Source organism: Marmota monax, unplaced genomic scaffold (assembly GCF_021218885.2).
Source record: "Marmota monax isolate L192 unplaced genomic scaffold, Marmota_monax_Labrador192_F-V1.1 WCK01_AAM20220418_F8-fsc00026, whole genome shotgun sequence".
NCBI classification, from domain to species: Eukaryota; Metazoa; Chordata; class Mammalia; order Rodentia; family Sciuridae; genus Marmota; species Marmota monax.
The window spans coordinates 9,534,738-9,550,096 of NW_026693108.1; the positions used below are offsets into that span (position 1 = coordinate 9,534,738).

General features: G+C 37.1%; 1 protein-coding gene across 3 annotated transcripts in view; it reads left to right on the top strand.

Annotated features, from left to right (window-relative positions):
• The window catches only part of Fgf14 (fibroblast growth factor 14), a 657,991-nt gene that overhangs the window by 469,520 nt on the left and 173,112 nt on the right, over window positions 1–15,359 (top strand). For all 3 annotated transcript variants that reach the window (XM_046454899.2, XM_058582739.1, XM_046454900.2), the window contains exons 2-3: window positions 7,184–7,294; window positions 13,867–13,970. In XM_046454899.2, the coding sequence (XP_046310855.1) occupies window positions 7,184–7,294; window positions 13,867–13,970 (215 nt within the window). The remainder of the gene's footprint in view (window positions 1–7,183; window positions 7,295–13,866; window positions 13,971–15,359) is intronic.

Here is a 15,359-nt window from a genome sequence, read left to right on the forward strand (position 1 = left end):
ATCATAGTGACTGATCATTTTGAGTGATATAGGATGCAAATTATGGAGGGATTTATAATATTTACAATTATAATATTTAAATATAATATAATATTTATAACAAAGGCCTTAAAGCTCACAAATTTAACATCTAACTTAAAGACACTGTATTAGTTCTCTTCTTCTCCACTTAATAGATAGTATAGGGTTGGAGAAGTGTGAAACCTTCCTTATCCACCATAAGGGTCATGGTCAAAATGCCTATAACCAAAGATAGGTTAACAAGAAAAAAAGCACCACACATTACTTAATCAGAATTTATCATGGTATGGGAGCCTTCAGAAATGAAGACCCAGAGATCTGGGGAAAACTATTCTTATGTTCCATGAGGATTAGACAGCTGTGTACAGATGTGACTTGACGAGAAGGTTGAGCTGAAGGCAGTAGGCTTGGGGAGGGGAGAGCCAGGAAAGCCTCTCTGTTCAGGGTCTTCTCGGCCTCTCTGCATCATTCCTGTCTTCTGGGCAAGGGGGCAGAACCCCTCTGGAATGAAGGTCTTTAAGAGAGGGGGGAGAGTGTGACCTTTTTATGTTTAATAGCATGCCCTGGGGCAGAGGGATTTTAGTTCCTGGGACCCACCTTGAGAAAGAGAGAGTCTAGTTTGCATGATTCACTCTGAGGGAAGAAAAGGGGTAGGAGACCAAAGAAAGGGTGAGAGTAGGTTAGAGAGATCTTGTTTCTGAGACTTCCAGGCTCCTTTAGTTCAACACACTCAGCCTATCAGAGTGCCATGGGGTCTGGGTTTCTGAGCCCCAACAACAGCAAGCTATTTGAGGGCAAGAATTAGTTTTTATATAGTATTCTACCCCTAGCCACAGGTGTAGGGTTCTGATAGACGGAGAAGGGTGGGGGGCCCTGCTAGCCACGGGAGCAGCAGTTGGATTTGAGCACAGGGAACTGTACATTGGAGGCTGCGTGTTGGGCGGCTCCCCTGAGATGACTGGAGCAAGACTCCTAGAGGAAGAGGGCTCTCAGTCACCCTGACCCTCATCCTAAGGAGTGACAGGGAGATCGTGCCATTTTCCTGTGACTCTAGTTTCCATTTTCACTGGTGTCCTTACCCCACCCTTTTTTTGTCTCAGCCCTTCAGAAAAGTTCATGGATGTGGTTTATTTTTGCGGTTGGATCATATGATAATCCATAGCTTTGGGCAAACTATTCACAATACTATTTTCTGCTATGAGGGGTGCCAAAATCTAATTAGATCTACCACATTTCCCCCCACAGATGATAGAGTCTTAACATTGTTTTTACCCTGTTACAAAAAACCAAAAGTGTACATTTTTTATAGCTGATAGAAGAGTAACATTTAAGAACCTACACTGATACCCAATTAGGACCAAGATTTATGTATACATAAGCACTGTATCTATGATGTCCTATATTAATGTATTTTCTATTATAATATATATATATATATATATATATATATATATATATATATATCACATTGTACATATTTCAGTTTAAGTGATGACTAAAATGTGCATATCACTTGGTGCTTTTTCCAGATTTCTCTTTTGCAAATCTGTGCATTGCATGAAAACAGTTTATGACAGTGATGGATTTAATTTAACTCACTTCTGAGACAGTGATTGTTTTAATTGAAAACGTTGGATGTTTTCCCTGTGTATCTGAAGGCAGTTGGACTGATTTACATTTTTTTTTCAGTTCTGAGAGTTGAGGGTAATATATTATGAATCATCTTTTTTTTCTTGATATGAATGCACACTCACTTTCATTATTTCTATTTTAATTAATAGCAGAGAGCATAGTTGGTACAGAATTTCATGCAAGGTGTATCTTCAAGACATTTTTTAGGGGAATGAATTGGCACAGAAAACAGAAAATAAAAGACAAAACTGGAGGGAAAAGAGAACTAAGACAAAGAGGAGAGGCTGAATTTTTATATTTTCTTAAGTAGAGCAGAGATTGTGAATACATAAGCTGTTTTGGAAGAGAAGAGAGAATGCTAGTGATTTCAGGAGTTGAATACATTTTGCATTTTCTACATGGGTCAGTGTAGGACTGAAGACATTAATTCATCTTTTAGTTATGAATTAGGGACCTGAGTTGTATATCAGCATTGAAATAAAGCATTTGTTTTTGCAGGGTTTCTATTAAATTTAACTTGAATAAATCATACAAGCCTCTTTACCCCAGCAGTTTAATGAAAAATGTGAGCACGTGCCTGGATGTGAGTTTGCTTCACGCTTGTCACATGTTCACTGTTTCATATCTCAAGGCATAGTGTTCATTTAGGGCAAGGATCTGTCATTATATACATATTGATTGCCTTAACATGTTCAGGCTCTTTTGGCTGACTTCGTGTTCGATCTGAACAGATCATTATTTTTTGTTAGTTGTTTGTTGTGTATTTGGTTTAACTACATAATCCAGAGGGGAAAATGTCCTCTTTGCTATTTGCATGGTTTGCTTTTGCTAGTTTTAGAAGCATCACCTTCAATCCATTTTATCTCTGTGGGATACATTTCTCTTAAACTATCCTACCTTTAAAACTCGGAAGCATAACTTATTAATACACTTACCCAGGAGCCCATAAACTTCAAGAGATGGCAAAGTACCCATTGGAGACATGACGGAAGGCCAGTGTCCCTAAGCAGCCCCTCAGAATTACAGGATGATCCAACCTGTCTCAGGTACTTTAAGGACCTGATGTTTCATGTGACCACCTGAAGAAACCAATGTCATTTTATGTATTAAGTAATGAGCAAAGCTTAACTTCGTTCTCATTTTTTGGAGCTGATAAACCAGCAGGGATTTTCTGTTGTATTTTCACATTGTGCAATGGCCCTCCTTGCCCACCGCTTGGACACCATTTCTTCTGAGGAATCTGCTTCAGTGATGGTTGCTCTTGTGGGTCCTGTTTGTGCAGGCCATTGTGTGAGATCCTCTTTGTCCCTTTTTGACAATTTTTCTCTCACAGGGACATAAAATAACATGTCGGTGAGTTGTCCAGCATATATTATGCTGAAATTGAGGCTTTCTGTGGAGTGAGAGAGTGAGGGCTGCATCTTTGTGGTCACAGTTGCTCTAGGAACTTGATTATACCTTTGCCTATGGCACATAACTCATGTGGCTATTTTCTCCATAAACTGTGCATAAAAATAGACTAACAAATGGAACCCTTGGAAATTGAACCAATCGCTATAGCTGTAGTATGTACTTTTGGTTATTCACATGTATCACTGCAATGCTAGTAGTACATATGAAATGCTATTTTCATTCATTCTTCATCCAAGTCATTAATAGGTTTTTATTAAAACCTCTGCATTTTCATTGGAAAATTAATATGCCCTCACAATAGAAAAATTAGCAAATAATAAAATGTTGAAAATTAAATATTCCAATTACCGTAAAATACAATATACTTATCATTTTGTTGTATTCTTGCTCATATGCTTTGTACAGTACTTTTACACTGTCATGCTCGCGTTATGTACACTTAGGTTTTACACAAAGCCTTATGATACTTGGGATTTATGTTTAAGTTAGAGGTCTGGAAAGTGCAGCTCCCTGGTCAAAGTTGTGGATTGTTTTAAGGTTTTGTTGTAATTGCCATCTAGGGTTTTCATGTTATTGTGGTTCTCACTCTTACCAGCAATGTATGAATTACTGGATATTTTATTACCCCCTTGGTAGCATTCATTCAACAAATACTTAATGCACAGTTCCTATTCATTCAGACTCTGGAGATGTAATGATGAAAAACATTACACATTTCAACTTTCTCCATGAAATTTACACTCCAGTTTGTGAGGCAGCTGTTAATCATACAATTACACAAATAGGTATTACGATCACGAGTTGTAAAGCAAAATACTCACATCTGTTCAATAGCAGAGATAGGTACATGGAGGCAAATTGTTTGCTTTCTGTACTTGTTAATGTACTTAGAAGGTTTCAAAGTTAAATAATTTTTGATGTGTAAAAAATAAGTTAAACTTATGATGAACTGGCCATAAAAGCACCCAGCGGAAGAATATGCCCTTGTCAGAGGGGTCACAACATGTCCCCATGGAAATGAAGTATTGCACCTAGACTTAGATAAGAGGAAAAGGAGTTTACTAGGGAAAAGTGCATGCCGAGGGGTGCTGGCCTGCACAGGAGTGCAAGGAACACTTATGTGCAGGTGGACATTCTGGAGATAGTGAGGTAAAGGGAACAGGATAAATTATGGGATGTTTGCAGTCAACCCACTGGGACCCAGGTGAGGCTTCATGGAGGGGATGGGTGTGGCAGTCAGAGACCAGGCCAGCAGAAAAGATGGGGCCTGATCGCTGGGGGACATCTGCATAGGTCATGGACAGTGAAGAGTCACTGTGTATTTCCAGATCTGATGGAGCACAATAGGCAGGTGCAGGTGGGAAGAGCACCACAGAGTGGTAATGAGAGGCTGGCCCTGAGAATAGGAAAATGGAGAAGAGGGAGGGATACTGTAAGAACCATCTATAGGAGACAGCAACTCTTCAGGTGGGGTTAAAAACAAGCATGACCTTCAAGGGACTGACACTGTTAACATAAATAGTAAGATCAGGAGTAGAGATAGTCTTGGCAGGAGGTGATGGAAGGGGGAGAGTGCAGATGGTAGTGGAGGAAACTATAAACTTACAGTAATCAAGCTTCAGGTTTGGTGAGGGTTTCATGGGATGCAGATTTGTTGGTAATGCAGCCAATGACAAAGTGGAGGGGACCTGATTTTTAGGAACTTTAATCCTTTTTAATGTTTGCACTATGATTTTATATCCCACATTCACCTCTGGGTACGTAGGATTGGAGTGCAGGCATGGCTACGGCACTCTTTGAAATAGTGGAGTTTCTGTTTTACTTATTTTATTTTTATTTTTTAAATTTATTTTAGCATATTGGCTTCCATTTATTTTAGGTTATTAAAAGGTTTTGGTTTAATCCTTCAGGCTGTGGAGGCCACATTCTGTGGGCAGGGCCCAGAGGTGAGTGTTCTGAGTGCTGTGCCCTTTGTCTGGTTACTTAATTTCTCATTCTCAGAATCGCCTTCCTATCAAGTGGAGGTGTGGTGAGGATTCCATGAGTTAACCATGGAATATTCTCAGAACAATGTCTGACCCCTGAAAAGAACTCAATGTTGTTGTGATTTTTAAAAACAAAAATGCGAAGCTTAGTGGAGCTAGATAAATCAAAATTAATTTGCTTTTTTCATGTAATTAAAGGAAGGTTCAAAACACTTTTGCTTTATTTTTAGTCTCTTAACAAATGAGGCCTGGCCCAAAAGTGCTCTCTGTGTAATTAAGATTCCTTAATCTATGAGCAGGTCCGCATCTTCTTACTGCCTAGCCTGATCAGTAACTCCGGAAGACTTATGAGCAAAAATATAGGATTATTTAAAAATAAGTGATGTCAGAACATAAAGGTTCAACAGAAAAATCATCAGCCTCTTAAATCCTCTGTGTTCCATGGCAATCAAGAAATTCTCCCCTACTTTTTTACTTTTGATCTCTTTCTTGCTACCTATTTTCAGAAAAGACAATAAACACGACAAAGCAAAAATCAGAAAAGAAGTCTTCAGTAGACAGAGTTTATAGCCACTCAAATCCAGCTGGGTAAGGTGCAGTAGTAACAATTTTTCACTAATGTGCATGTTAGAATTAAGTGATTTTGAAGTTATATAGTACAGAATGAGGAACACATGTAACTCAAACCTATTACACACTTAGGTATTTTCTTTTATCACCCTAGTCTTAAAAGCATCTATGTCCTGACATGTGTGTTCAGATTGCTGTGATATGGTGCTACTTGAGCATTATTTTCCAGAAGGTTCTTTCCAATTTCATATGATCAATGAAGCAAATGTGTATCATGCATAGAAACAGTTATTGGATCGTGTTTCATTTCCCAAAGACTCACCAAAGCCTGAGGCTGTTCTATTTGGGGGCAGTTATGCATTTTTTTTTTGCATGTATATTGCTGGTGTCCCCTTGTTGTGTGTCTGCTGCTTCTCTGTGGATCACAAGAGGCTGGTTTCACCCTTCAGGAGTGTCCTGCTGTTTGACAGTACGATCACATTTGCATATCCCATCTAGCTATTGTGGAGAGAAGCCAGTTGCTATGGTGAGGATTATGATGTCCCACACCAAATCTAGTCCTGAGATGGGGACGGCCTTTGAAAAACCACATGCAAATATTTATTCTCAAAGATACAGTGGCCCTTTGGGAAGCACTGGATTACTAGCCTGGTTACTTTTTCTGTGAATCATCAAATGAGAAGATCAAGACTTGTGATTTCCCTTTTTGTGAATCTAAATTTCCACTGCCCTCTACAAAACTATATCTTTTGATCAAGAGTCAGATTCTGTTTTGTATAATTTTACTGTCTCTTTTGGTTAGGTAAATAGATAGGTTTATCTGTCTAATTTGTCCAGAATATTGCTGTAGCGCTGACCTCCCTGTGTAGGTTGGTGCAGTTGGTTTTGTATTTTTTTGGTGTGTGTGTGTTTGGTGCTGGGGATTGAACTAGGGAGCTTCCCATGATAAGCACCTGCTCTGTCACTGAGCCACACCTGCCCTCTCACGTAGCTTTGCTTGTGCTTCATCTCAGTTTACAGGTACAGTGTTCCATTCTCCTTTGCAAGTGTCTGGCCACCACAGATCCCTTCAGGCATGGAGGACAACCCTGGATAAAAGGGGATGTTCTCTAAACTGGGACTTTTTCTAAGAATGTGTGTTAAGTATTAGCATAAATTTTTAAAAGAATACAGGTTTATCACATTTGGGGACTTTTAAGGAAAAGGAAAACTCCGTTTAAAAGTCTTTAAAAAAGTTTGTTAGAGTTACAGCTTTGCAAGATCCCTGCCATCTTGAATGATAATATTAAGTTACATTGTAATTTAAAGCAATAATTAAACTAATACCTTAGTTAGTTTAATAGTTTAAGGAATAAATTAAACACAAATATATTAGTTTCATAAAATGCCTATTTTCTGGGGCTTACTACAGTATTTTCTTTACCTTCTATGATTCATACTTCTGAGACATAGAATAAATATGCTACTGCTATATAGAATGTCCTGTTATTTCTGAAAAAGAAACAGAAAACAGTCTCCCTTGCCACGTGGTGAGGCTCATGACCACTCTGTTTGCCTTTCAGATCCCCAGCTCAAGGGTATAGTGACCAGGTTGTATTGCAGGCAAGGCTACTACTTGCAAATGCACCCCGATGGAGCTCTCGACGGAACCAAGGACGACAGCACTAATTCTAGTAAGTGACTACACAGGCCACCAGCCAGCACGGTTGGGAGAAGATGCACTGCTGCTTCCGTGACATTTTAGAGCTTCCTTTGCAAAAGTTTGGTTAGTTGGTTCAGTTTTACAAATGTTACACACTAGAGTGCCAGTATAATCTTACTAAAGCCACACGAATAAAAATACAATGCAGAAACAAACGAAATCTGAGACTTTAAGGTAATTGTAAGATGATAATCTCAGGTTTTTCACACAGTTTTCCAGACTCTAGAAGTTACTGTTACTTTTAATTTTATTATCATAATAGCCAAGTAAGTACACTAGTGTATTAAGATGAAAACTGAGTATGTATTTCCTTTGAATATACTATTTTACGAGGCCTGCAGCTTCTCAATGATACCTGTGGAAAATTCAAGAGCTATAAAGATTAAGTTGTTGTAAATGATAGAAATATAATTTTTCAGATTCTTCGCATTTAACAAGAACTCTTCCTTATGAAGAGGACATGCAGGCTGTATATCTCTAAACATATTGACTCAAATTTTAACCTCTTCATGGTATTGGGTCCATCATTTTACTAAAAATATCCAGAGTTTCCATCGTAATCATGTCTGTCCTCCTTTTACTATTTCTTTGTATTTATCTTGTCATGGTATGGTCTATCTGTTGTGCCTTCTTACTCAAATGCATTTTCCTTTCCCATATTCTGTTTATACTGATTCCCTCTGACACACCTCTTACTGCTCATGATAGTGAAAAGTAAAAGCTGTTATAGTAGGAATATTTCATCATAGAAAATGTTACTAGGAGTCGATGTGCGTCTCACCACCCATTCATCATTAGTTCTTCACCTGTGGAAGAACATCATTCTATTACAGGGAATTGGCATAGATAGCATCAGATGACAGGCACTTCCTTTTAAAAATTATACTAATAATTTAAATAATTTACACTAAATAATTGTATTCAGTAACACTCATTCTGAAAGAAGCTCTTGATATAAAATAGGCTAATTTTTATGTTTGGTGTTTCTACTTGAAATATGAATATTTTTCCAACCATTGTGTTTACTATTTTAGGTTTTGGCCATCTCTTCACTTCTATTTTTCTCCAACTTCTTTTTGATTTAACTTTGTCTCCATTTTCCTTCTTTCAAATTTCTGATTTTTTTCTCTTTATGTGCATTCTATATCCTTTTTTTAAAAAATGATTTGTTCTGTGCTTTATTGTTACTTTCTTCTTTTTATTTTTAAATTTAGGAAAAGGAAAAGTGAAAATCCAGGCACAGAGAAGCTTTTAATTCATAAGACCTTTGTCAGAAAATGTTGTTCACTTGTTAAGATTTTATCAGTAGATGGGACCTTTGAAGGTGATCAATACTTCCTGTCTTTGACCCAGAAAAGAGAGCAGGTTTTTGTGGTCAAGTTCGTGCATATGTGTCTGCTCATTTCCTTTCCCATCTGTAACTCTGTACCCATTCTTCCACCAAGAGGCATTTCCTCTGGTTCCTGTTTTACAGCGTTGTGGGTCATGGAGCTTAGGGATTTGTGAGTTTCTATGTCCTCACTGTTCTCTGGCTGTCCTTGCCCAGAGTCTAATAAAACATAAGATCTTGTTCTCCATAACTGCACTCACTTTCTGAGCCATTGTGTTTTGAGTGATGTCATCCATTTTATGACAAGAGTTTTCAACAAAGAAAATGAACCAGAGCTATAGAAAAATGCTGCTTCATTGGACTGCTTGGAAAAATAATTTTCTTCAGGACAAAAGTTTTATGAATTTTCCCCCAGCTTCTTTCTCTTTTAGAAGAGAAGTGTTTGGGGAGGCAGTAACACCAAATTGTTGACCCCTAATGATGAGAATCAATATCACTTTGAGATGTGTCAAGTAGACATTGTCTTTAAAGAGCATATTGATTGGGAATTGAATAAGCAGCACTGTCATTTCTGAATTGGCAATGTGCTGATGGAGACAGCATAGACATGCACACACAGTTGTAGACAGTTAGACACAGAGTTGGAAAGACAAGATAATCAGAGATGCTGCCTTCTGCTCTCTCAATGCCTGTGGCTTTTCTTTCTGCATGAAATCTGCCCTCAATGGAGCAAGAAACACTAGGTCACTTCAGAAAACTCCTCTGCTGGGAACAGTCCTAAGAAAGACAGGATAGGAACTCCAGAGAAAACACATCTGAGCCAAATCAAGTGCCCCCACTCATGGGAGTTCAATTCCTATGAAAAGACCTGGCCCATCACTCCCTTTGCTGTATTTTATGTGCACTGTAATCCAGTTAGGTTAGCTGTGTTATCATTTCAACATTTGCAAAGACTTAAAGGAGGTAAGATAAAGATTCTCTCCTTAAAAGGCTATTCAAGATTTATGATTACAAAATTTAACAAAAATTGGCAGGATTATAGTGGATTTATAAAAGCAATGGGAATTACCAATTAACTCTCCTTTTGTGCACTGTCACGTTTCAAAATTGAATACCACCATTTTTAGGATGAATTTTAAAATTGTTTTTCTTCTGATTAACTGCAATAGTCGCAGAAACTTCAGAGAAATTGTTAGCATTGAAAAGAATTTTTTAAAAAAATAAGTATGTGCACTAGAAATGCTGACACCTCCATACAGATATAACACTTAAGCTGAGAGTTTTTTCACATGGAGTCTCTAAGTACAAGCCAATGTACAGCTGCTAATGGGAGCACAGCCTGCTTGGTTTCAGGAGGGGGGTGATGCAGTGATTCATAATCATGTTTTCAGTTTTTGATGATTCTGAGCATAAACCAAGGATGTCATCCATAAACAGAAAAATAAATGAGAAATAACCTAAAACCCACCCAGATATGTCCCTAAAAGTCAACAAATGAAAAACTAAGGGCTTGAACCATGAAATCTTTCTGATTTGAGTTCAACACATTTTCTACTAAATATAGAATTATTTAGAAAGAAAAATCAGAACCTGCCTGCTAAGGTGCTCAGATGAGAAGAGGCAAAGGGGCTCCTGGATGGTGCACCTCCATGCCCCTGTCCTCCCAGGGTTCCACCCTGATACCTAGAGGTCTCTAGAAAGGAAAAATGGAGAAAGTCATTGATGACAGGTATATGGCCCTATGGGGAAGATGCTGTAGCAACGACTGCTTGTCATTTGAATGTGAGCATTCAGGTGCCTACATGGCCACAGTCCTAGAGGTGTATCCCTGTAAAACTACCAAATGTCAGTATTACCACACACCCTGTATTTTATTTTATTTTTGCTTTAATCTCAGTATTATCTTTTTTATTGATTTTTTAAAAAAATAAATGACATCAGAATGTATTACAATTCTTATTACACATATACAGCACAGTTTTTCATATCTCTGGTTGTATGTAAAGTATGTTGACAGCAATTTGTGACTTCATACTTTGGATAATGATGTCTATCACATTCCATCATCCTTGCTAATCCCCTGCCCCCTCCCTTCCCCTCCCACCCCTCTGCCCTGTCTAGAACTCATCTATTCCTCCCATGCTCCCCCTCCCTGCCCCACTATGAATCAGCTTCCTTATATCAGAGAAAACATTCAGCATTTGTTTTTCTGGGATTGACTAACTTAGCATTATCTTCTCTAACTCCATCCATTTACCTGCAAATGCCATGATTTTATTCTCTTTTATTGCTGAGTAAAATTCCATTGTGTATATAGGCCACCTTTTTTTTTTTTATCTATTCATCCACTGAAGTGGTTTTTCCTCCTTCCTTGTTTAGTTTTGGGGATGATGTGAATTATTTTTCTGTGTTGTAAAACTTCTTTTTACCCATTATAAGACTTAATAGATAGTTAATGGTAATATATATTATACTATTATGTATTATATACGCACTAATATTTATGAAAATATCAAAACTTCTAAAACCACCCCTCTCTGCTTAGAAATGCCCTGCCAATAAACTTGATGTGTAAACATTGTCATAACACCCCACAGGCTTTAGGATGGCCATTCTTACCTGAACTGTGTTAGGCTCAGTTGAGGAGCTTTCTTAATAATATTAATAACAACAACAACAACAATAACAAAATCCTTAAACCCTAAAACCACTCCTAGGGATTCTGATTTCACTGGTCTGGAGATGGGCGTGGTCATTTTCTCATGTAAACATGGCCAGTTTTAATGTTAAGCCAGGGTTGAAAACCACTGTTGTATAGAAGCTAGATTATTCCACAGAATGAACAAAGTTGCAGGATCACCTTCGTTATTCTTTATCCCCTAGGGTTTATACCATCAATTTATAATTGTGAAACATTCCAAAAGAGTAGAAAATTCTAATTCTTAATTAGTGTATCTGTGTTTTTCACTAGCCCCCCAGCCCCATCACAGTGTGTTCTGATAGTTCTCTACATTGTGGTGTTTCCATGGATTCTTCTCTTATTGTCTTCTGTAAATGATAATATGTTATAGTTTATAATTCAGGTTCCTTCCAAAACTATGGGGAAAAAAGAATATTTTGGTATGGTTTAAAGTATATTTCTAGAATTTTTCTCTTTACCACACCACATTATTTTGGTGAGTTCATGATGCACTGGCCTTCTAGAATTATACTATCTGCCTTACATCAAATATATCTGCACTTAAAATACCACTTGAAGGATGAAGGGTGAAATAATTAGATTTGAGTCAGGTTAGAATAGTTTGCATAGACAGGTGTATGATTATGTTTTACCTTAAAATTTCGCATACGATCAGTACTGATTTTACAGTTCTTATCCTTTCAAAATGTAAGGAGATGATACAATTCAGATTTCCTACACAAGAATAAACTTGGCTTTCTCCCACAAAGAAGCTACAATTGTAAGGTACCTCCTTATACCTAACAATACTATCCCATGTTCAATATTAAACAATAGAAAATGAGCAAAAGAAACATCTTTTTCCATAAGGGTATATTAATTCTCAGAATCCTATGCAATACAGCCCAACTTTAGTTTGCATAGTGAAAATGGATATACAATGAGTCATATGTGTATGTGTACCCCAAGCATTCTTCTAGGGTGAGTTTCTGTGGCCATGAAGTGCTATTTTCCTTTCATCATTTGTGCAGTGCAGACATGTTGAGGCCTCGGGAGCAGTAACATGTAATCATTGGAAGATGGGGTGTGTCTTTCTCCACCCTATTAGGCAAAAACATGTCTCTGAGAATAAAACAGAACACAATGTTAAAGTTTTTAAATTATGCACTGAGTAGACCCTGAGAATGAAGTCAAAAGCTCACATTTTTCAAGTGATTTGTCTTTTGTGGAATAGAGTCAAAGGCTTAAAGTTAAGATATTTTACTTATACATTTACTGTAGCATTTTAGTGCTTTCAGTGCCTGTTCTTGCTTGGTCTTATTGCTTAGAATTAGATTTGAGTTAATAAAGACCTGATAAGTCATAGATAACAGCACTGTGGATTATTAACAGTTCTCTTATAAATGTTTCTACAATGAAATCTTTAACATCATCAAGCAGTTATCAAATTAGAATATGCTAGAAAACTTACTAAACAGTCATGGAAATGCATTAAGGGGTATTAAGACTTAAAGACATCAATTATAACATTGCTAACTACACTGTGGGAACATATATAAAAATACTTTATTAACAAAGGAAGAAACAAATTATGTAAGGTAGTGAGTTTTTATCTATTAGGTGGGTAAATCTGAAAACTATTTGTTTTAGTTAGCTTTTTTGCTGCTGTGACTGAAGATCTGGTAAGAGCAATTTCAAGGAGGAAAAGTATATTTGGGGGCTCACAGTTTCAGAGTTCTCATGGTCCATAGATGGTTGACTCCTTTCCTCAGGCCTTTTATGAGGCAGAACCTCATGGTGGAAGGGTGTGTAGACAAAAGCAGCTGGGGACATAGCAGGAGGAAGAAGAGAGAGAAGTCCACTCAACAAGGACAAAATATAAACCCAAGGGCATGCCCCAGGGACCCACCTCCTCCAGGCACACCCTACCTGCCTTCAGTTACTACCCAGTTAAGACCCATCAATGGAGTAACACTGATTAAGTTAAAGTTCTCTTAACCCAAACATTCCACATCTTGGCAGATCAGATGCACATCTTTTCTTGGCTTTGCTGGTGTATCACGTTAGTTCTGCAAAAGTAACTTGGTTTTGGCATTACCTTTTTAACTTTGGCCTGCACTACATTGCAATAACCAATCACACCTTCCCTATGTGACAGATGAGAATAATCATTCAACCTGGACTTTTGAAATTCTGCCTTCTGAGACTCTTCACAGCTGATGTCTTTTGGAATCCAATGGTGTCAGATGTTGTGATACTAGAACCATAATTACAGGCTCAGTTCTGCCCATTATCCCACCAGTTCTTCAGAATGCTGCAGGCAAGAATACTAAGAAGACTTATAAATTGGAGCTGCAGCGCTAATTTTACCCACAGCAGAGTCTTCTTCATTATAAACGGAAATAAAAGTTATTTAATTGGAACATCTCAGATAGTAGCAATAAAGATATTTCTTAAGTAAATGAGCAAGATAAGAGTTGTGGTATTACTTCCCCTCTTCCTGCCCACTCATGACAGATGTTTATCTTTCCAGCACTGTTCAACCTCATCCCAGTGGGACTGCGTGTCGTTGCCATCCAGGGTGTGAAGACAGGGTTGTATATAGCCATGAACGGAGAAGGTTACCTCTACCCATCAGTAAGTAGCATGCCAAAGATGCTGCCAATCATTCTGCAGCAGCAGCAGCAACAAAATCCAGAAAATTCTATTGGTTCTGCCATTTCTGCTTTAGTATTTAAATTTCATTAGAAGGCTATAGGAGCTGTTTCCTCATTATTTATCAGTGTTTGGTAATGGGAATATCGAGAAGAAGAATAATTTTAGATATTGAAGTGACTGTTTGCCATACTTTCAAAAATGCACTTGTCTTATGGATTTTCTTGCAAAAATTTTTTAGTTCTTTCCATGCATTTTCTTTTGTATTAATTTATTTTTAATTGACATAATAATTATAAACAGGCTACATTGTGATGTTTTGATCCATAAATACATCATAGAAGAGGAAATCATGTTGATTCATATACTTACAAACTCAACAACATATTTTTTTATAGTGAGAATGTTAAAAGGTTATTTTTTCAGTAATATTGAGGCATATGATTCATTATTAACTATGGTCACCTTGCAGTACAATAGGTCACTAGAACTTATCCTGAGATCTAACTGAAAATTTCTACCCTGTGATCAACATCTTCCCTTTCCCCTTCCCTCTTCCACTGGTAATTACCATTTCAGTCTCTATTTCAATGATCTATAGTTTTTTATATCAGCATATTGTATATGCTTTCACTTGTATATAGATTCTAAGAAAAAATATTTTTTTTAAAGAAGAAGCAATGAAAATTCTAAAAAAGGGGAAGAGAAAAGTGGAGTGTACTATTGTCCTCATATCTGTAGGAGACTGGTTCCAGGATACCCTATGGATACCCAAATCTGTGGATACCAATTATTTTGTATGAAATGGCATAGAATCATAAATAATCTTGACAAATCCTATATTATGCTTTAAAACATCTCTAGATTGGTTATAGTACCTAATACAATGTGAAATAATATAAATAGTTGTTACTTGGCACTTCTTAGGGAATAATAACAAGAGAAAGAGTGTATATGTACAATATAGATACTTATTTTTTGAATACTTTTGATCTTGTTTGTGGAACCTACAGATACTGATCTTGTGGATAGAAAAGTCCTACAGTGTATGTTTAAAGATGAGAATGCAAATTGTGTAAATATTTTACTGAAAAAAAAGCTATTTCTGACATTGAAATGTGTATTTCATGCAAACCTGTTAAGTCTCCCTGTTTTTGTGATAGTATTTGTTAGAAGTTGAGCAATTTTCCAGCAATATAGCATCTACTGGAATATTAACAAATAACTACATTCAGATACTTTATATCCATACATTACAATGCCGCCAGAATTCATTTCTGCCACAAGTTCAAGCAATATAAACTTATGCAAAGAAGATTCTTTTCATTATTCCTTGAGCAGATCCTGATTAAGTCTTATATCTCTTTAAAT